Raw genomic sequence first — 23,204 nt, 5'->3', positions numbered from 1 at the left:
TCTAAAGTTTTTATTGATTCTCTATGGTCACAACTGACCATCCTAATATCATCTATTTCCTAACAAGATTGTGATACTTTTTCTAGGCCAGCATTAGATACGAGTGCTGCTCAGGTTACTTATCAGTAAATTTACCTGGTTATTATCTCAGGGTTAAACACGGGAAAAGTTGTAATGAGTTTTCGACACCTTTTCCTAGTCAATGTGATTTACTCATTTGGTTTCCAAAAAACTAAAAGGAAGTGGCCAACTACAAAAGCCATACATTGGAATAACAGGTCAACAGAAATGATTCAACTCGTATAGAAATGTTATCAATGACTCAACCAGTTGCCAGGCTGCTAAAAATATTGGTTTTTTTGATAAGTTAATTCCAATTGATCCGTGGCGGTAAGTTCAATTTCTCACAGTGTAGTTTTACTGATTAACTTTATTATTGTTTATTTTTCCAACGCCAAAAAAGTCAGGGGAAAATAAACAAAAACAAACACAAATTGCTCCAACCAATTATTATCACGACTAGCCCAGTCACAAGCGGAACGAAATCGAATTTGTCTCCCTTTATTTTTTCATAAATTTTTTAGTCTTAGGGAAGTCATTGTGCGAAGTGGTCGTAGTTAGTTGGCACTCAAAACTAGTTGAAACGTATTTGAATATTAGAACATAAAAAAGTGAAATAAAAATAACATAATGGGTTGTACAACGGCAATTATTAAATACTTGGTGTTTCTTTTTAACTCCCTGTGTGCGGTAAGTGCGATCGGAAAAATATGAGTCATTTGTTGTTCAAAGGTTTATAAGTTTACCGAAATCGCTTTTCGTTATCTATTCGTATGATGTATGGGTATAACCTAAATATCTGATAGGATTGGGGTGTGGCCACGTAAACTATTGGATATTTATGTGTGTTCAATTATATTTTTCGAAATTTCAGTTACTTGGCATTGCTGTAATTGTGGTCAATTCGCTTGCACTGAAAGATGCGGCCGATGAAACACGTCCCATATTGATATTCTTTATTGTGCTTGGCTCTGTGATATTCCTGATCTCATTCTTTGGTTGCTGTGGTGCCATCAAGGAGAGTGTCTGCCTATCCTGGACAGTGAGTTGATCATAAAACTAAAAACAAAACAAATGGATAAAATATCTTTCCTTTACAGTATGCCATCTCGTTGTTGGTTCTGCTTATACTAACATGCATTTTGGTCTTTGTCTATGCCAAACGCATTGATGGTGAACAAGTGGCCAAAAATGTTCTTGATGATGCATGGAATAAGCAAAAGAATGGCACAGATGGCATGTCATTCTATCAGACAAACGTATGTAGATAACAATAGTTTAATATGAATTATATAAATCTCATTCATCTTTATATTATATGCAGTTCCATTGTTGTGGCGTGAATGGCACCAATGATTATACTAATGCGCATTTGACTGTACCGACAAGTTGTTATACCAATTCCACGACAACTACACCTTACACTGTCGGTTGTTTGACCAAACTGGAAGACTTCTATGAGCAGGCCCTGAAATTGGTCAAAGCATTCGGTTGGATATTAGTTGCCATTGAGGTAAGTCAAAAGTGCTTTTAGAAGAATCCCTTTTTAGAGATTTTAATTTATTGGTTGGTTATTCAACAGGCTGGAACCTTCATGAGTGGCAGCATTTTGGCCATATCATTCAACAATGAACAACGTCGCTCTAGATATTAATTAAACAATTAGCATTCTTTGTACTTCCGGTTACATACATACGTTTTATTAAAATAATAAATTTTACAATGAAAAGTTGCAAAAACTTTCCATTTTATAGATAAACATTAGCTGTTTGCGTAAAATCGTGGTCTTTATCGCAGTTGAGTAATACACACAGTTTTCCCAGTTGAATTCACAACTCATAACCTACTCAATATTGTTTTTATTATGTGGGTTGCCAAGTGTTGAATTTAGCTGGAGTGGCTGACTTTGCTGATATGCAAAAAGATACATAAAATGCAGAAAGTACAAATCCTTTTGCTACCACCTTGCCAAGGGAGTAATCCGGCACTGTGAAATGGATTTTTGAAAGGGTACCTCGTAAAGTATATATATTTTTTATCAGTTTTAACAAACATACGCCACTTGGTGTTAATGACAAAGAAAGAACAAAGTAAAACCAGGAAGAAGAACTAATTACAATATACATATAGTCAATCATTTCGAGTTTTTAGATTTATTAACTCTTTCTCATTTTTATCTTAATAGAAGATATTCGAAAGTATTGGAAATTTTGGAAATTATATCTTGGATTGTAAAAGGAGCTTCTTGTTGTCTGTAATTTAAGTTCTTGTTTTTTAATAAATTGGGCATATTCTTTAACAATTTAACTTAAATATATGTTATTCATGTACATCAACCCGCACAATAATCGGATTGAAAATTTGGAAATTTGGGTATGTATATATGGGTATTTACCAGCTTACTTGGTAGATATAATAGCCAATGTACTCCAGTCAGATTCATTTCTAGATAACAGCGTCGTTTACTTTTGTATGGGCATGAGCTCTTTTCACAGACAGTTTTACTAATCTTAGATTAGAGTAAACAATAGTTTAATCACACACCCACACACAGTAGGTTCTAAAAAAGTAAAAACTGTCTACTATTGGTGATAGCTTCCCTGCAAGCATTTGGAAGACTGGTTTAACAGAAATCGTCTTGATGAGTCTTTTTTGAGAACCCTTGACGATTAAAAAACAACTTATCTCCTGGGCGATCGAAAGAAGACTGATAAATGACCCTTCCATATGCTCAAAGTATTATTGGTTTGAAATACAAAAATGATATGCAAAGCAATCGCCAAATGAGCAAGCAGGTAATTAAAATATGATCATTGCTTGGTGTTGCTTTGTTACTATGCACTCATATCCTGCTTGCTTGGCTGATCCAAGTGCGATTAAAAAAAGAGTCATAGGCGACTCATCAAGATGAGTCGCGGCTAGGCTATCATGATCTCCCGACAGAACAGTCTTTTATGATCAGAAAATGAGAGCAAATATGACTATTTTCAATCGTCGCGCGAATCTTTCAAGACTGGCTTATGCTCTGTTAAACTCAAAAATGCTGGGTGGGTTACTATTACGATAGAAATCAGAGAAAAATTTAATCATTTACTAACATTCCTAATTCTGTTGAAAAATAAGCAATACAGTAATAACTTTTTCAGAATTAAGCGTTGAAAATAAAGAAGCTTCTTTAAAATTTTCCGTCAACACGAAAAATACTTCTTTTAGAAGTAAAAAAAGGGTACACTGGCCGCTAGGTGCGCCAAAGTGCTAGTTGGCATGTTCATGCAATTACGACATGTAATGTATAATATTTAAAATATAAATTTATCGCTCTGAATTTTGAATTGTCGTTGTTACGTGATACAGGGTATTACACATTGTGTATTTCGTTTTCCTTCTGAATTCACACTTTCCCTAAACTCTGACAAACTTGTAATTATTCATATACAAATCTATTTTTATATGTTACTAAAGATTTATAAGCTTCGTGCAACATTGCCTGATCGTAGTCCTCTTGTAAAGTCTGTACAGTCAAGTGGAAAGTCGAAGCCATGCGTCAGGAGACGTATTGTATGAGTGCGCTAAGTGCGGTACGTTCAACAACTTTAAAAAAAATATAAAATTGTGCCGCTAATATGAAAATGAAGATATTTCAATTGTTCTTCAAAACTTCAATGCAAAATGATGTGATTGTGTTTAAAATAAAGAAATTGGCTCTTGAAAAAGAAATTGAATAAGATGTGAATACAAACATGAACGTGATTTTTGTGTTCAAACTATAAAATGAGAATTAAAATCTAATGTGTTTTTTAAACTTTCAAATTACTCGACTTAAAGTTAATGATTGGCAGACAAAAATTATAATGGACATACCACACTTTCAATACCGAAACACTATAGTGGCTTTAAAATGATAATGATGATATTTAAATGTTACCATTATGAATACTAACTATTTATTTTCTATTTAGTTAATTGGTGTAATAGTTATAATAAAGTTCTCGCTGGCGTTACTGCACATTAACTCTGTACCACAAATCGTATTTATAATACTCATTGTATTGGGCGCTGGTATGATTGTCTCTTCAATTTTTGGTTTCTTAGGTAATAGTAAGGAAAATATATGCATGATTTGGCTGGTAAGTTACAAATTAGTTTCCATTTTACATATGAAAATTCAATTGAAGCCTGGCTTACCTTTCAGTTTGTTATCATAATGACAATTCTATTAGTGTGCAGCTGCCATTTTAACTTTGTCTATTTGAAAATACATGAAAATGCAAGTAATCCTAAAGAAGAATTGGAAAAAGCCTTTGAAGTATATACACAATCAGGAAAAAATGTTTCGGAAGGTGATAAAATGGTGGAATTTCAAAAAAAGGTAAGAAATTTAATGTATAATTAATCAAATTTAAACTATTTGTGGTTTTTTTTTTATGGCTTTAGAATCAATGTTGTGGAATTAATGGAATAAATGATTATAGCGGCTACACTTTGCCTGGAAGTTGTTTCGATAGAGTTGGAAATAAATTTGATGGCTGTGCTATGAAATTGGAGACAACACAAGTAAACGAATATAAACATTTAAAACTATTCACCATTGGCATGATAGTTATTGAGGTATCCGACATGTAAATAATATTGATTATTTTTGATTTATTTTTGATTGACATATATATTTGGCAGGCCTGTTCAATCTGTTGCGGATTCCTCCTGGCACTTCAAATACGCTCTAGTCAATCAAAATTTATTGACGTAAAACATTGACTCAGTGATACTTACAAATAGCTTTATTTATAAGATATATTAGTCAACTAATATTGAGTAATATATATATATTTATATAGTATTTATAGCTGACCCAGAAACAATTGTGGTTAGCCATCAAATATAATGTAGCATGTTCACATATTGAATGCTCACTTGCACTTGGTTTCAATACACAAATCCAAGTACCATGCATTTTCGGTAACATGACCACCCATGAGTGCATGGGACTGGACAGTGCTGAGTCGGCATATTTAACTCGATACCTCCTCCCTCCCGTGGCGACTCTTCACCATCCTTATATGTACATATGTATATGTAAACATTTATACATAAGCAGACCGCTCGACTTTGGCTGTACAATAAAATTGTTAGAGAACTAAGAACATTAAATAAAGAGAACTCAAAACCTAAAGACATGCTTTGGTCTCAGTGAAAATTATTTCAAGAAAAATACAAAGGAAAAGTGAAAGTGGAGATATTACATGGCGACCGTTATATAGTCACACGGAAACTACTTAAAAAGAAGGAGGACGACCAACTAAAGGAGAGATATTAAATGGTAAAACAATATTAAAAGCATAGAGATAAAGTAAAGAGAAATGAAAATTTAAACACTGAAAAATCAATTAAAACCAATCTAAGCAGCACCCAAATACATCTTGCTCCCGTTTGGCCGAAAGCAATGATGTTGAATTAGTGGGCAACAAGTGAAACTTGGCGAGAAAATTGAACCATTGATATACAAAGAGGTGGTGGCCGATTACTCTAATTAAACTGGAGGACTTGTCTGAAACGGATTCGGAAAACGTACTGAGTGAGTAGAGGTTATGAGCAATCCTTAAAGAAAAACGTAGCGGAGTTAATTAATGGCTAAAAGACAGAAAAGTCGAACTCCGAAAATTACTATTTTCCACCAACGCAACAATTGGTTGAAAAAAAAGCAAGAAACTACAAGCTAAACTCGACAACATCGAGTCGATTCAGAAGAATTAAAACAAAAAAGCTCAACCTCTACCAAAATAGAACACAACAAAATACAAATAATAAACTCGTACGATTTTCAAATACCAGAACCCAAAAAGATAATCAAAGCCAAACTGGAGAAGACGTGGCCAGCGGATTGTCACATGCCACTGTGCTGGCATTAAGAAGACCGGCACCGACACCGTCTAGCGCTACAATCTAGACCAGCAGAGTCAGGACCGGCAGCGCTACGAAGAGCGCCCAACAGTCCCATTACATCCTACTATATTATAGGTATTTATTACATCTTAAAAACAAAAAAATTATGTTTGAAAAAAATTATGTAAACTGTTAAACTGAGCGACAATTGCGTTGCCCGGTATAGAGTGTGGCCCGTAAAGCCATACGCCCAATAGACAGGAGATCACTGCGTTGATCGAATAGGGAAAAATTAATAACAAAAAAACACAAATATTATAAGGATTATGGATTATTAATCCTACATAATTATCCAATAGGAAAAATGATAAAAAAGATTATTATATACATATATCATCAAAACAAAAAAATAAAAAAAAAAACAATCAACTCAAATTTAATTGTTTGCAAGCTTCAAAAGTATTTAGCAAGTTGTCCATTCAAAGGTCAACAACAAAACAAAAAATATATTAAATTAGATATATGATAAGTTTTTGGCAGATATGTTATACAGACCTCTTCATCCGCATGATCAGAGCAGATTAGAGCCCTAGCTAAAATAGCTTATAATAATTGGGAAGAACTAATTCTCCATGTTCATGAAATTAAAGAAACTTTTCAAAAATCTTACCAATACGTAAACCAAAATAGAAAACTACAGAAAGATACACTAAACAGGCAGAGCATCGTTAATAATTCTAATAATTCTAATAGAATTATTAACGATGCTAGAAAATTAGGAAATAATAACCAAAACGAACTGGTCAAAAATGTCAAAACTATTGATCAAGTTACATTCGAATTTAATAGCCATTCAAAAAAGATATCAGCTAAACATATTTATTCCAACAATCCCAAATACATCCTTAACAATAGACCTTTGGGAATAACAGGAATCGGTAGATAAGTAAGAAATAGGCTTAGAGGAAGACAAAGGACCAGACATAGAAGAATATCTAAACGATCTGATTTGAAATAGAACAGAAAAATTATAATCAAACACGAGTATAATAGAAACAAAAGAAAACATAATGGCAGACATAAATGACCAAATGGCATACATAGGGGATATCTCGAATATGATTCCAAAATTCAATGGACAAAAATTACATCTTCAAAGATTTGTAAGCGCTTTGAAGTTAGTAAATTTGACAAAAGGCACATTCGAAGAGATAGCTGTTGAGGTCATAAAATCAAAAATTATTGGCTCAACACTATACACAGTCCAAGATGAAACGACAATTGATGGAATCATACAAAAATTGCAAGATACTATAGTTGGTGAAACATCCGATGTAGTAAAAACAAAATTGTCAAAAATCACACAGAAAGGAAAAACGGCCGTTAAGTTTACAACAGAAATCGAAAATTTACGAAAACTCTTGAAGTTTTCGTATATTGACGAGGGCCTATCGGCAGAACATGCTGAAAAATTCAGTACCAAAGAAGCCATCAACACAATGATTAAAAATTGCGAGCATGGAACACTCAAATTAATTCTTGAGGCAGGAAACTTCAAAACTATGAATGAAGTCGTTACAAAGTATTTAGAATACAGTGCAGAAATGACTGGAAATTCAAACTCAGTACTGTTTGCGCAAAGGGGCCAAAGGGCTAATTACAGAAATACTTATAGCGGTAGAGCAAATGGTCGCGGTTATTATAACAATTATAACAATAATCGTAATAAGGGCCAGAACTATAACTATAACTACAATAATAGTTATAGAGGAACTAATAGAGCCAATGGCAGAAATAATAATAGAGGAAATTATAGAGGAAAAGAAGAAGATCGAAATACTTCTCAGCCCAACGTATTTGAAGTCATTGTAAATGACGAGGTACGAAATGTAGTGACCTTGCGAATAACAGATTATCTATGCACACTAAAACATGGAAAAAATGTTATAGCAAGAATTGATTTTAGCGATATGTATACCAATGATGTTCTTGACCTAGGTCAATTCTTTCTAAGGCTTGAGACAGAAGCTGGTATACTTAATATCAGACAACTCAAAGTGGCACCGAGCGAAAAGATCTTTGAGACCATCTCAATAGAATCTTTTAAAAAAATGGGTAACAAAATATTACACTACTTAAGAGTAGCGCTACTCAAGCCTGTGACCATATTAAATAATGATAAAGAGAAAGAAGCAGTAATGTTTACATTCCATGACGACCCGATACAAGGAGGTCATACTGGAATAGCTAAAACATTAGCTAAAATAAAAAGGCATTATTATTGGCGAAACATGACACGAGATATATCAATGTATGTAAGAAAATGTCAAAACTGTCAAAAATCAAAAACCACTAAACACAATAAAACTCCATTGACCATTACTGAAACGACACAAGTGGCTTTCGACACGGTAATTGTGGATACGATTGGTCCACTACCCAAATCCGAACAAGGAAATCAATATGCAGTAACTTTAATCTGCGATTTCACAAAATACCTGGTAGTAATATCAACTAAAGATAAAAGTGCAAAAACAATAGCCAAAGCTATTTTTGAAGATTTTATTCTGAACTACGGTCCAATGAAGACGTTAATTACGGACATGGGAACAGAATATGAAAATTCCATAATTGAAGACTTATGCAAAAATCTGAATATAAAAAAGATAACTTCATCGCAGTCCTTAGGTACCGTCAAGCGAAGCCATCGAACACTTTATGAGTTCATTCGTTCATACATATCAGTCGACAAAACAGATTGGGATGTATGGCTAAAATACTTCGAATATTGTTTTAACACAACACCCTCTATGGCACATGACTATTGTCCATATGAGTTGGTATTTGGTAAAACTGCCAATTTGCCAAAACAATTTAATAGCATAGACAGCATAAAACCACTTTATAATGTAGAAGAATATGCTAAAGAATCTAAATTTAGACTAGAACTGGCAAATGAGAGAGCTAGATCAATGTTAGAAGCGAATAAAGAAAAACAGAAAATTAATTACGACAAAAACACTTTAAATTTTGATTTTAAATAAATATGAGTTTTTACTAAAAAAATTTACAGGTCATGAGCTAGATTTTAAATATATCTAGCTCATGCCCTCTAAGGTAGAAAATATCGAAGAAAATGAAAACATAATAATTTTAAATAATAAAAACAAAAAACAAATAGTACATAAATATAGGTTAACAATTTTTATTTCGTAATCATTTTACTTTTTTCATATATATTATCAAGTATGCCCATATATAGAATAAGAACCAAACCATAAACATATATAAAAAAAAAAATTCATCTACAATATATTTTCTGATTGGATCTATAAAAACATAAAAATAATTTTTTCCACTATATGTATATACCTACATATATAAAAAAAACCAAAAAAAAAAAAATGTATTTCTTTAGCTGTACAATACAATCTAAGAACTTTAAATAAAGAGAACTAGAAACCCAAAAACATGCTTTTGTCTAAATCAAAACTAATACAAGAAAAATACTAAGGAAAAGTGATTGGAGATATTACAATAAACCAACGATGTATAAATATATTATAATTTTATATATTATTGTCCAAAGAGATCTTAACTTGCAAAATTATGTCTTAATATATTATTAAACCTATGTGGATACTTGATTTTAGATACTTGATTTTAGATGCTTGATTTTAGACGTCTTTTAAAGGCCCGCTTCGATCGGACTAATGATGAAAAAGTTCGACCATTCGACACAAATCATGATGAATCATGTATGTGTATGAAACTAAAAAAGGATGTGTATGTGTGTACCAAGGTGAACCAAATCTATGAATGGGTCGTGTGGCTACTGTTCCTTCGAAAACGTTCTCCTAAAAGGACAGTCCCGATAAACAGTCTAATTTTTTTCAGTCAAATTGATGACTTTACCTAAAAAAAAAAACTAAATGGTTACCAATAGATAGCTCTCAGTTAGAGAGTTGAGAAACCACGATTCGGAGGTGTGTTAAGAGGAAATCCAAAAGTGACCTAAACTGATAATCAGGTGAAAAATTTTTAAACAGAATAAAGTCATTTTTATAGGAAATATCCTAAAAAATAATCAGCATTTTGGATCTCGTACACCTAGGATAGACCCAGTTGTGTCTGAGAGTGGTAATCACGAGTTTAGCATAATTTTTGTTTCCCTGTTTAATTTTTAATGTCTTGATTATTGAATAGTTTTTTGACAAGTCAGCTTTCTATTATACATTAGTTTCTACTACTACTACTATTCCTACTATTCCTACTACTATTCATAGTAACAATTAAATGCAATATATTTACATACGTGTGCGTTCTACTTTTCCCTTATCAAAGCACTTACAAAGTATGACTTGCAAAAGAAAAAAGAAGAAACTCAACAAAAAAATTGGCAATAAATTTTTCCAAACATAACTCCAACTTCCTTTCTTTTTTCTTGGAATCCATAAGTGGACACAATCAACACTTGTGAAAAATGTATGACACACGCGATATATCAAAAGTGAAAACTTGCCAATTTCTAAACGAAGGTTCCAACTGAGTTCAACTAAATAGTCTTGCATGCCGGCGTGTCGACAGTTTTCAACCTACAATTTTAATTGCCAAAACATCCTGACACTGGCACACACTGAGCACACGCGAGTCCAGTATAAAGTAAATTACGCCAAAATAAACACAATTTAGAATGCATTGGCACACATTTTGGTGGAGCCTAAACAAAAGTCGTTGCAGAGTTGTCTTCAGACATGCTAACCCAATCAAGTCGAAAGCTAACTAACTAGTCCTACATATGGATGTGTGTACACCATACAAATTGGGTGGGAGTGTGGGTGGTGTATGTGTGTGTGTGTTACCCCTTTGTTTTTTTACGCCTTCATGTTTTGTGGAATCCCCGAAAAGCCAAAAGTCTCAGACCAGTTTCATTTGTGACGAGCTTACGTGCAGTTTTGCCCGACGAAATAATTTCCATTTGTAACCAACAAATTGTAGCATACTTTGAGGCGCCCCAAAATGAGTCGCATGCAAATGTAAGTTTATGCCTGTTATTTTTTTTTCGGTTCACCGTTCGTGCATTGGTAGTGTTAATGAGTTTCATACCTGTTTCGGTTGTTAAGGTGTTGTGGGCGGAATTGTGCGGCTACAAATTGCTTAATTTGTTTAGCTTTACGCTCTAATTTTTGCCACATATTTCCATTCATAAAACGGAAAGGAAAAAATTATTTTGTGGCCCTAATAAAACAGGTTGTCTAGGAGACTGGGGAAAAATATGTACAATTTCCGTTGTTTGTCATAAAAAATTATTTTTTGCTTGCACAAAAATTGTCATAGAGCCTAAGAGGAAAATACATCAAGATGGTAGATGGAAAATTATTTGGCGAGACCAAATCAAATTCCATCAGGTGCAGGGGAGAATAAGAAGAAAATTAATAATTTTGTTAAAGTCTAACATTGCAAGAACAAGATGAGAATGAAATTAATATTACTAGACCTCAATATTGTTTTGTTTTTTATCCATTGATTTTGAAATAATAAATTAATCATATTTTACAATACAGAGATTAACAGTGATTAAAATTTTAATAATGCCAAATTAAATCTTTTAGTTTTCAAACACTTTTTATAAATTTTAATTCATAATACAGTTTATGAGAAAATACATTTAGAGTTAAATAAAATAGATCAATCAAATCTGACATCGATTTCTCAACATAGAAAGTAACCTTTTAGCTCTCCCAATCGAGCATACATAGCAGATATAGAAAAGGAAGGCTTTGAAGTTAAGACGAACATATAATTTGTTCTTTTGTGTCGTGATACAAAGATTGACATGATGTAAAAGATTCAATAAAATTACATCCTAAAGTACTTACTTAAGAAAAACTTTTGGTTTAGGCAAAATAAAACAATTTGTTTTTAAATAGGCATATATTAACAAATAAACAAGCTACAATACATTCGAAGTAAAAACAACGTGTAAGAGGTAAGAAAAGAGTTAGGAGTATCATGTAACAAAGAATTGTTGACAATAACTTTAGAACAAGTTCGAATTTTAAAAAAATGTTTAAAACGAATTTTTTCCTTTATTTATTTGAAGTGAACTAGTTGCTTTTGCAGAATTTTTTTCTTGATGGCTCACTTGAAAGAATTTCAAACTGATATATATTGTAGTTTGTTAAAATATAAATAGCTTAATTAATCTAAGAATAAGTTTGAAAATGGCTAACCACAAACATCCAAATGATTCAATTTTGTTGAAATAATTCCTGCTCAAGCTTATAAATGTTGGGTATAGTCAAATACAAAAAATGTTATCAACTATTTGATGTTGCTTAATGTCATTTAACGTCATAAAAAATTTCTTACTAAAGAATTTTTATAAATTTCACGAAAAAAGGAAATTTTTTGTTGTCCGCATTTAGCTTCAGGTGGTTTCTGGTTTTCATAAAACTACTTGATACTTGAGAAAATGTAATATCAGTTCTTATAGTAATTTTAAACACGAGAATTTTAGGGATTCTTTCCTATTTTTAAATTAAATATTTATTTGTCAAGCCTAAATGGCTGAACCGATTTATAAAAAAAAACAAAAAATTTAATTATTTTTTATTCGCCAATTCATGCCAACAGTCAATATAAAGTTAAGTGTTATCAAACCTTTTGATTGCCGATTCGAGTTCAATAAATATTTCAACACAAAGTCCCTTTTGAACTTTTTGGCTTCCCAATATATGTATATGTTAAACTCCGTACAAGATCTTCTTCAGGGTATTAATTTAAATAGTTAATAAAAGTAACATATTTTTTAACTTTAAACGATTTATAAATAACCTTCTGTTGTACTTAATGTTTTAGTTATTTGAAAATTATGAAGGGGAAAAATTTTTGGTAGTCTGAGTACGGAATTTGTTAGCTCTAGTCTTTATGATCCTCAATATCTCCAAATATTGAAAGGATCCTACATTTTAACAACATAAATATGCCATGAAATGCTATAATAATAATTATCACAAAGTTAAAGTTGAAATCAAAATGCATTAAAAAAAAAACAGTTGCAACTTCTTCTAGTCACTCTTAACTGATGTTATAACAATGCCCTTGTCTGTAATGATAGCTACAACTTCTGTACTCAAATTTAATGCTCAATTTTGGGTTTTGGCCATTTCAACAATGGGTGAACGACTGCATTCTCTTCACGTGACTAGACAGTTGTTTTAATTCAATAACTTCAGAAATAAATCAATTTTGTAAGTCAGTCCCGAAGTTTATATACGCTGCAGCAAACTAGATAACTAGTAGAAACTCCAAAAAAAAAAAAAAATGAAAACTTTTGCGATAAAAAGTAATCAAAGTGCTTGAAGTTTGCGATGGTAACCAAGACATAGAGACTTACTTGCCGCCTTACAGGTGTCGCGCAAGGCAACCGATCAAAAGTCATCAACTTCAAAGAGGAATCGCGTGCCAAGAGTACAGTAAGTATTTTTGTATAGTATGGAACAGTAGTAGAAGAATGAAGGTATTGCCATATGGCAACACTTTGCCAGCGAATCGCTATTTCTACTACTGCTGCTGCTGCTCCTGCTGCTACTCCTCCGACGATGGCTGGTGGCGATGACACCCACGTCTCCGGCACCGCATGCCTGCAATTGGAGCGCGCTGCCATTGGCTTTGGATTTATGATAAGCGGCACGCAAGGAAGGAAGGCCAAAAATGGAAATTGAAGCGGCAATTAGCGATGTGAACGTGATGAAAGTCAAACAAATATGTTAGCAATATATCCTAATGATCGGGTTATTAACCCATTGATAAATTGCCAATGTAAGTGTATTTGCTATCTTTACATTAGATCTTTGAAACATGCCTCAGTTATATGTTCTTCGGTGCCATCTCTAGTGTGGGTGAACTCCAAGAGTGTGGGCGAAAAAATCAACAAAGCTTCGACGAACTTTTGATGATGTGTGGATATCCATAGGGGGTATGTCTATGGGTATGTACATAGGTAGACATTGTTGATAGACTGGGCCGCCTCGTGTCGGCATATTGTGTTAGTTGACGTTCCTGTCAGTGTACAGATAGCAGCGATAGAAATTTGTTTTCCTTTTTCCTATAGCGGCTGGCTAGTGTTCGCATAAGTTTATTCAAGAGGACAACATGACCACCACTTGGGGCGCTATGAAAACGCGGTAGTATCCCAGAATAAAACCTAGAAAAAAATAAATCCATGTTATCTTACTTTTCCCTTTTTTGGTTTTCATCTTCCAATAGGATTACCGCATCCGTGCGAACCACAAATCGTATGAATGCCTTGCTCTCGGAGTCCATGCTAAGTCGACGGCGTGCCCTACAAAGTGCTGAGGGTGAGGGCGGAGCTGGCGGTGGTGGCGAAGGAGCTGACTGCAAGGAGAAACCCAAGAATGATTGGAAATTTTTTCACACCAATTTCAATATGGAACGTGCGCATAAAATCATTGAGGATTGCATCGAAGAGCGTCTGCTGTGGGATCGTTTTAGCCGTAATTATGATTCATGGCGTGCCCTGCAATTGGTTGAAGGTCTGGCGGCCGAGATACGAGATCGGGTCAAGAAGTTAAACCACAGAAGGTGAGCAAGCGAGTAGTTTTTGATTGTGATTTAACATAATGAGTGATTACCCCCCCACAATTCAGGCATCGCATTGTCTGTCTGCTGTCGATTGTGGAGAAACAGAATCAGGGCATCTATCAGAGGATGTGCCATCTGATGGACGAGAAACGTGATAATTTCACTCAAATGGTTTTCGAGCGTCCCACATATTTTATGATTGTTGTCCTGTATTTGGTCCACAAGGATTGAGAGTGAAAGAAAGAGAGAGAAAGAGAGAGAGTGAAAAAAGAGAAAGTGTTTGAGTGCCTTTGACATTGCAAAAGCTGTGAGAGCTTACAAAGCTTGCATGAAAGTTACCGTTATTTAGCCATGGCATAAACCTCGTTGATTTCCTGAATTGGAATTTTAGCTCTTTATTTTCTATATTATTTACCTTAATTAGTTTAAGTGTGAAAAACCAAAATTGTTAGAAACCGAAATATCTTAGGAAAATCCAGAAAAATTGTAAATCAAATAAAAGCTCAAGCAAAGCTTTTCTTTAGCTTTCAATTGCCTTTATTTAAATGATTATTGAAACAATTATTGCGGCAATTGAGATATGTTAATGAGTTTTTGGGGGCAAACGCCGCGCCGTCTGCTACAAATTAACCAAAACGTTAAAACAGGCAATCCAAATTGTATAAACAGCAATAACTGGCTAATGGCAAAGGCAGCAGCAGCTAAAAATCTGCCATAAATCATATTTGATAATGAGGGAAATCTTAAGTGGCAAGTTGTTGGAGGACTTTACTGAAAAGGATAAATTGAAAATTTTTGCTTTTATATAAAGCTGTAAAGTGTTTTTAAGAAGCGTACTACAATTTGGAAATTATTTATTAATTTAAACTTCCAATGTACTAAATTAGTAAAAAGAACTGACCAAAGGAAGTTTAACAATAACGATATTAGCATAAATAAACCCTACGGCAGGCAAAGAAGCCCTGAATTAAGAACATTTAAAAATAGTAGCTTAAGGCATTTTGCTTTAGGCTAAATGTACAAACGTAATTGTGTTTACCTACTTATCTCTTAAAATCTTTATTTAATCTGTTTGCTTTGAATCTTCATAATTTATTATTAATTAGTCCATTTTAAGTTGTGATAAATTTATCAGATAAATTTAATCTAAGGAGAAACGAATTATGTGCAAGAGTAGTCTTAATTGTATTCTAAATGTGCAAGCGAAATGAATACAAGGTATTCGAAATTAAATCAAATATTGCATCAAGGAGACTCGCAGGTAAACTGCTCACCTTCGTATGACTATTTCAAGAGCCACCAAATTCCTGTATTGTCAGAATTTTAGTAGAACTTCCAACAAGGGAAGGGAGTCTATCTAATTCTTATAAATATTATCTCATTTGATGAGGAATTTAATTCACTTTCTTGCACAGTTGAACAAAAATATTTTTTTTGAATTAGTACCGTTAAGTTGAAAGATCTAAAAAAGCTTACAAAATTTAAATTTTTAATTCATTTAAAATTTGTGCTATACAGTTTTTCTTAGTTCAGCCATATTTGCAACTTTCTTTAAAGGTTCAAAGATGTTTAACTAATTTCAAATGTTTGCAAAAATATGTCCCGTTCGTCTAGCTCAAATTGGGGGACTTACAAAAATTCACGGTACATTATCTTGACACAATGACGAACTTAAAGCTATACATAAACATGTGTCTAAAAATTTCATATAAACCCATAAACCCTTTATATCTTCCTATAAAGGGTTCACATTATTGCTATTTGTCTAGATTCCTCCTAGAGACCTCCTTTGAAAAACTTTTCTTTAGAAGAGACCTTGAGCTGGCTTAAATGTAAGGTTTAATTTCCATTTTAAAGAGGTCGTCATCTTCACAGATTATTAGATTTCAAAAATTTGCAAATAAGTATTATTAAAAAACTTATTTTTTATTTTAATTAAATCTATAAAAATATCTTTCATATTAAAGATAAACTGATCTGCTTATATGTTATTCTAATGCTAAAATAAGTCATAGGATGGAAGAAAGCAAATACTTTGGCAGCATTAATTAAGAGAATGGTCATTTCCTTTTACATTCTGAACTTTATAAATAGTTGTCTTAAAGAAAAATAAGTAAGTAATGATACTCTAAATCTTCAAACTCTTTTTAAATTTCTTCATACACTTTTTGTCAAATGATTCAATGATAAGAATTGTTTAAAAGGAAAATTTTACATTCCCATAGATCTACAAACATTTGTAGCTGAAAGCATCTGTGAATGAAAACAGCTGTTTGCGAATATCTTGAAGCTATTTGGCTTTTGCTCATATGAAGAATCAACTGAAAAGACCTCCCTTTGAATGCAAATATGGGATATGTATTTGTATACACTCTTCTTGTATCTTTTGCAATGTGCTCCCAAGAACTACTCATGTATGTATGTAGCATATTCTATGCCATATTTATCTTAAACTTGTGCCTAGTCCACAAACTACTTATTTATAAGTAGATAGACACATACATACATACATATGTATATATACAATAGTATCTTTCGCTCTTATGCTGTTTAAATACAAACAGACTTTGTCTTCATCTCAAACTGTACGACTGTGACTCCAACTCCGATTGAGAAACTCGGTTCCAAGTTAAGTTACAGTTAAAGTTAAGCAGCCTGGCAGCCTGGCAGGCATGTTTGTGTCTAAATCTAAAGAAAAAGAGGCAAAAAAAAAAAAAAAAAATCAAGAAAAATGCAAATGTTGCCGCTTTGGCACAAATGGAAATTATTTGTACTTTTGCGGTCGACGTAAAACTTAGGCACTTGAAATGTATCTTTGAAATTGCTAGAAAACAGCCCAAAGGCAATATTCTTCTTGCCTTGTTGTTCCTTTTTGGTTAGAGACATTGGCTTATTAGCAGCAAGATGGGGAAAAACGTTTTCCAAGTTGTCAAAGAGTTCAGTGGAGCACAGAGAAAAAGCAGAAACAAGAAAAACGCCATGGAATAATCTTAGAAGTCTAGGAGAATAAAGCCAATCTTGAATGCCGTTATACATATACATTTGAATAATGTTTGAGGCACGTGAATTGGAAATGCTAATTGCTGATAATCATAAAAGGAGTAAGGGGATTTGCTCCTGGAATCATACATGGATAACTTTTATTGCTAGAAGCCAATAAATCACCGAAACTTCAAGCCCCACTAAACACATTAGCACTAAATGCCATTTCGGCATCATCATTCAGGACCCCCACATTCCACCCATATCAACCTCAGCTTGGTTTTTGCTCATTTCCCTCGTTCAGAATATTTGCCCCGACCGTGCAACAGTTTTGGTCGACAGCAACACGCACGACAACAACGTGTAGTTGAAAACGTTTACCAAACTAATTGCCCGAACTTAGTTGCTCATCAAATTGCCGCATCATTTTACGCAGATTTTTATCGCACATCCCAATTGGAGAAGGGAATCAGTAGTGTGTGTGTGTGTGTTTGTCTGTGTGTGTTGGAGGTGGATGAAAGTGGAACTCCAACTTTAACTCCCACTCTGACTCCAACTCCATCTCCTTGTACTAAAGTGTGGCCTGCCAGCGAATCAGCCAAAGTATCTAATGCGTTTTCTGTGTTTTTAGCCATGTAGCGGAGGTCGCTGTATGAGTGTTGTAGTCGTGTATCTCTACTTGTTTCTAACCATAGATCTCATACCCTACCAGAAGTGAGAGGATAAAGTTCCGTTCTTGTTTAAGTTGGTTAAGTGTAAGCCAATTCCAAAGTGTTTTAACCGCTGTAAACTGAGAATCGATAGCCAAATATTGAGTTAATTATATTTGCGTACGTGAAGTTCACACATTTTCTTAATTTCGGAAACTTTTAATTTAATTTGATGTTATTAAGCTTTTAAAGTAACAGAGTAATCAGTTTTTAATTAGATTTTCTTAGCGTTTTCGTAGCGCAAAATCGATAAGCAAACAAAATATGAGAGACAAGAACCTCTACCAAAAGTAACATAAGAAATGTAAATGTCTCGAATAACTAAAGAAAAAATTATATTTTACTAATAAAAAATCTAAATTGTGTTCTAAGTAAAGCGTCTATTCAGGTATTAAGCGCTGAGAGACTCTAATCTGCTTTACCACTTTGAAAAGCTCATCATGAATGATAATTTTTCACTAACATTTCAATTTTCTTACTCATTTCTGTTTTTTGATGTTGTGGAAAGTAAATTAAAAGAATAGTCACTTTAAAGCCTCTCTCCACCTACTGCTCTTTCCTACGAATGTAGTCTCAAACACGCTTTAAAAGGGTATTTCAAAGTCGTTAATAGTTTAGCTTTGAACTAAGGCTGTTACATTGTAATTTGGCCATTGCCTTTGGCATTGGGAGGCCACCGCTTATCAGCACATGACTCCAATAAATTCGTTTCTGCCCCAAGTTATCTCAATCTGACTGAACCCAACCCCAAGCTAGGTCGCCCGTCGATTTTTCTGGCATCCTAGAGCAGCAATTGAGTTTTTACGCATTTCGACAACTTCGCCGCCAAAAACAAAACGAAAAAGAGGAGAAAAAAAAACACCAACAAAAAGGATAATATGGAAGTCATCTATGACTGCTGGCGCTTAGCCCTTGGGCTGTCATCCGCTCAGCTCCACATCCTCCTTTTTTGTGATTTTTTGTTGTTTCCTCTATTTCTCTCATTCCTGTATGGAGGATATATATTCCTGTGGCAGGCTAAAAGACAAATCTGCTTTTGTTTTTATCTGATGCTGTTTCGTATTTAGCTGCTTTGGCGCCTGCCTTTTGCCTCTTATCCTGGTGGGAATGCGTGCACATTTGTTGTAACTAAGTCGGATTTGGCAACGAATTTGATAAAGCCATTTCGAATGTACATACATAGGAAGTTTAATACTGTTTGGACTTTGAAATTGATGCCACCACCAACAAAATCATGGCCATCAATTTAATTGAGCCACAATTCAAAAGTAATTAAAAATAAAGCAATCTAAATAAATTAAACCAAGTGCAGAGATTTCTTTTAATCGCGCAAAAGGGAATAATGGGATATAAAAGAATTGTTTGGTGATTTAATATACATGCTGCCATGGTCCAAAAAGGAGTTCCAGCTATCGTCAGTCATTCTGCAAAAGTATTTTAAAATATATATATATATGTAAATGGGGGAGATGGGGAAGCATTTTCAAACAGTTTTCAACTAATCATTTGTTAATAGAGATTTCATTAGTTGATCACAGTTTAAATACGTTTCTCCTATCCTAGGGGCTAGGAACACACTTTGAACTCATACGCCTGGCAAAGAAATTGAAATTATCCATCAGAGTCTCATATATATGGCATAGCAAGACACGAATCAATACTAATTCCATTATCGCATCATTACGTACTTGCTGATGGCAATTTAGGGTCACATGACCACGATGCATTCCCGTGGAAGATATACGAAATTTGCACATCATATCCATAAAGGTTTTCGCCAAGATTTTACTATTTTTATGCTGTTCCCAACGTTCAATGCATAAGCCAAAATGATGTATGGCATTTGCTTTAAAGGCATCAAAGATCTTCAATTCTTTGCAAAATTTTTGCAAATTTTGTGTGAGTTGACATTGCAAGGCTTTATACTCCTCGATGTCCTTTCGTGTGGCATACAGATGCTTAGCCATTTCGTGTAGTTGACATCTAAGGATACAATTTTGGCGCCTCAATGTATTGAGTTGCTGCTGAACAGGTGTGAGCATTTCATCTACGCTGTCCTCCTGCTCCTCCTGCTCCTCCTTCTCCATCTTTTGTTGACATTTGTCCATTGGTGTTATTATCAATTTACTGCGTAATGTTAGCAACTTCTGTTTCATAGTCTCTAGTTCATCATAGATGGAATCCAAATCGGTTTCCTCTTCTTCATTGAAACTAGTATTTGCTGGCAATTCGCTAACTGTTAGTATTTCACTCTCATTCTCAAGGATTTTGGGTAAACCCAAGGCGCAGCATTTTCCAGAATTCCACATATTCTAAATTAAATTTCATAGAAACTTTATTAACTTTTTGTAGTATAATCAAAATGAAATCAAAACTGAAAATAAACATTATACGAGAAGCCAACTGTTTGGATCGTAAAATCAAAGTTAAATCTAAATTTAACTTCCTTCTCTGTCTCCCTCGTGCCCACTAATTTAATTGAGTTAAACAAATCCTTTCGCTTGGGTTTCGCTTTCAATTAAATAAATAACTTTTCATCCGCTCTTCCTGTTGTTATGGCATTTTAACCCCTAATTTATTAATGACTGCCGGGCTCCAAAAACCAAAAAACCAACAACAACAACAAGAAGAAAAAAAATAAACGGGAAAAAAGTTCATATTTCAAAAATGGGTTAACAGAGATGGCTGAGAGTAGGAGGTGCTGAGAATGAAGGGGTTGAAACTTATTGGGCATCATTTGATTAATGACACTTGCCTCGTTCAAGCGCTGACAGCCGTCAGCACAAGGGACTGGCCCATCTTTAATGCATCAGGAGATGGGAAGGGAGGAGCTTGGGGGTGGGATCATCTTTCACTTTAAAAGCCCGCCCAGCTGACTCCAAGAAACATATACATTTTTGCCCAGTTTCACTTTTTCCTAGAGTCTTGTCACGTGCAGCAGCAGCAGCAGCCTGGGTAGAAACTCCATTCCTTTACCGACTCCCTTCATATTTCTAGCTGCCTAGTAAAGTCCTTTTTCCCTTCTTCATAGAAATATTTCTGCATACCGTTGCGCATTGTGACATGGCAGATGAATTTGTTGAAACATGTGTTCTGTCTATCTAACTCTCCAGCTGACGGCACTTGCCTCTGTCCTATTGGAAAATGGGGGAGTGGCAATGTTACTCTGGGTGAACTGATACAGATAAATTAAATTTTCGTTTGCCTGTTTACAAGTTGGTCTAGAGTTGCCAGGGCAGTTGTCAGTTGCCAGCTCAGAAGAAGGCATTGAACTTGCATGCCAACACGAATTTTGATTTTTCTATGTTTCGTGTCCTTCATTCTGTATTAGTTTCTTTCCTGTTGACATGACAAGAGAAAAAGAGTGGGATAGAGAGTGAAAGAGGGGATAGAAAAGGTTATTGGCATTATAAACACGTAGCGCCCCCCCCCTTTTCATATAATATCATACAAAATACGTTTATTTGTGTTCATAATGCAGGTTAAAGTTTTGGTTTGCATATAGTTTTAGTTTTTCGTTAAAGCACTCGATTAATATATATTGACCTGGCTTAAAAGTACACGCATCGATTTCATATTTTATCCTTCTAGCATAAATCACAACAAAAAGCCAATTTCATATAATTTCCCACGCGGCATAAATCTGAATATTTCTCTAAGGCAAACAAGAATAATCCCTGAGCAAACGTGACTCAATTATATGGCCAAGCAATCCTCCTCACATACGTCTGTGTGTGCGAGTGTGCGTCTGTGTGTGTGTTTGTCCTTTTGAAAATTTCATATGATATTTCATTCCTTTTGTTTTACAATGCATAATTCCGTTTCACAGAAATTTATATTTATGTGCAAAACAATAAAATTAAATTGTTTTCGCATTCGACAACCGCTGCTGGAATAATGAACTCATCTAGACGAGAATAATAAATTTTTGAGCAATGTGGCAGAGCGAAAAATGCGAAAAGCACAGTGATGCAGCATATCATAAAAAGCAAAAACAAAAAAATAAAGGATTATTCGACTGGAGGTTACCCATGTTACAAGATGTTTATTGGCTAGTAGAGGGAGTAGTCATAGTGCCATATATAATTTGAGTTATCGGTGTAAAATCTTCTTATTTATTAGATCTATAAAATCTTTAATTTCATTTATGTGAAGCTTGCCATTTTAGTTGGTTTAATTTCATCTTATATACAATTTTATCTATAACTTGCATTCGCAGAATATTTTATGCGATCTTTTAGAGTTCAGTTTCTTTAATTTCCGCATTGGCCTATGTCAAATTTATCTTACCTTTGCAAACGAAGCTTTATTAAGGTGGATCTACAAAAAGGCAACTCTTCCTTAGCATGATCTCCAATAGGAAGACCATAAGTAGACGCTTTTATTACACCTTGCAGTAAAAGTTTATCAAGAGCAATAAGGAAAAGGTTCAACAGACCAAAGTGCCTAATTTAATTAAATCTAAGTTTTTATTAATCATTATAAAACTAATTAGATTGTGCTTCAATCTGAGCACCCAATTATAATAACAATTGGGACTATCAGACCTTAGATGTGAATATATTTTTTTTGGTAAAGCATTTGTTCAGCAGAAACTCATATTTTGTAAAGGGAAGATTTGTATTTATATATTCTTCATTATTTTATAATTTTTTTTTATTTTTTATTTTTTATTATTATTTTGAAATGTTTCCTTTAAAAGTGCCCAACTTTAAACACTTTTTTCAATAGCAATTGGTAAAAAAGTGGTATGATACAAACTTCTCTCATAAGAGATAAACTACAACTTAAGTAAAATGTATAACTTTTTATTCGATTTTTGTTTACTAATTTTGGAAAGAGTTTTAAAATTTATAACATGTCTATATACTAGATTATTTAAGCTCCAAAATTAGGAAATAATCTGATTCAACGACAGTTAAACATGTCAACTAAACAACCTTTCCTAAAAGTTTGCCAAAAGCT

The 23,204-nt window shown here is 33.8% G+C and overlaps 3 protein-coding genes across 4 annotated transcripts; 2 read left to right on the top strand and 1 right to left on the bottom strand.

The window, feature by feature from the left end:
• Positions 1-563: 563 nt before the first annotated feature.
• Positions 564-1,824, top strand: LOC6640120 (protein late bloomer). The gene is made up of 5 exons (XM_002063137.4): positions 564-750; positions 935-1,102; positions 1,161-1,319; positions 1,385-1,573; positions 1,643-1,824. Exons 1-5 carry the CDS (start codon positions 691-693, stop codon positions 1,712-1,714), a joined length of 648 nt encoding a protein of 215 aa, XP_002063173.1. The 5' UTR covers positions 564-690; the 3' UTR covers positions 1,715-1,824.
• Positions 1,825-10,950: 9,126 nt separating this feature from the next.
• Positions 10,951-14,936, top strand: LOC6640121 (dynein light chain Tctex-type protein 2B). 2 transcript variants are annotated; one of them, XM_023174883.2, is made up of 3 exons: positions 10,951-10,976; positions 14,212-14,547; positions 14,613-14,936. In XM_023174883.2, the coding sequence occupies exons 1-3, from the start codon at positions 10,960-10,962 to the stop codon at positions 14,776-14,778; spliced, it is 519 nt and encodes a 172-aa protein (XP_023030651.1). In that variant the 5' UTR covers positions 10,951-10,959; the 3' UTR covers positions 14,779-14,936. The 2 variants fall into 2 exon arrangements, with proteins under 2 accessions (XP_023030651.1, XP_023030650.1); XM_023174882.2 differs by lacking the exon at positions 10,951-10,976 and adding an exon at positions 14,082-14,129.
• Positions 14,937-19,532: 4,596 nt separating this feature from the next.
• On the bottom strand, positions 19,533-20,622 carry LOC6640355. Its single transcript, XM_002063139.4, has 2 exons — positions 19,818-20,622; positions 19,533-19,663 (listed from the first exon to the last, which is right to left on the bottom strand). Exons 1-2 carry the CDS (start codon positions 20,546-20,548, stop codon positions 19,561-19,563), a joined length of 834 nt encoding a protein of 277 aa, XP_002063175.2. The 5' UTR covers positions 20,549-20,622; the 3' UTR covers positions 19,533-19,560.
• Positions 20,623-23,204: the final 2,582 nt, after the last annotated feature.

This window comes from Drosophila willistoni (assembly GCF_018902025.1).
Source record: "Drosophila willistoni isolate 14030-0811.24 chromosome 2L unlocalized genomic scaffold, UCI_dwil_1.1 Seg196, whole genome shotgun sequence".
NCBI lineage: Eukaryota > Metazoa > Arthropoda > Insecta > Diptera > Drosophilidae > Drosophila > Drosophila willistoni.
The sequence above is the reverse complement of the archived record's forward strand: the minus strand, read 5'-3'. Positions and strand labels throughout refer to the sequence as shown.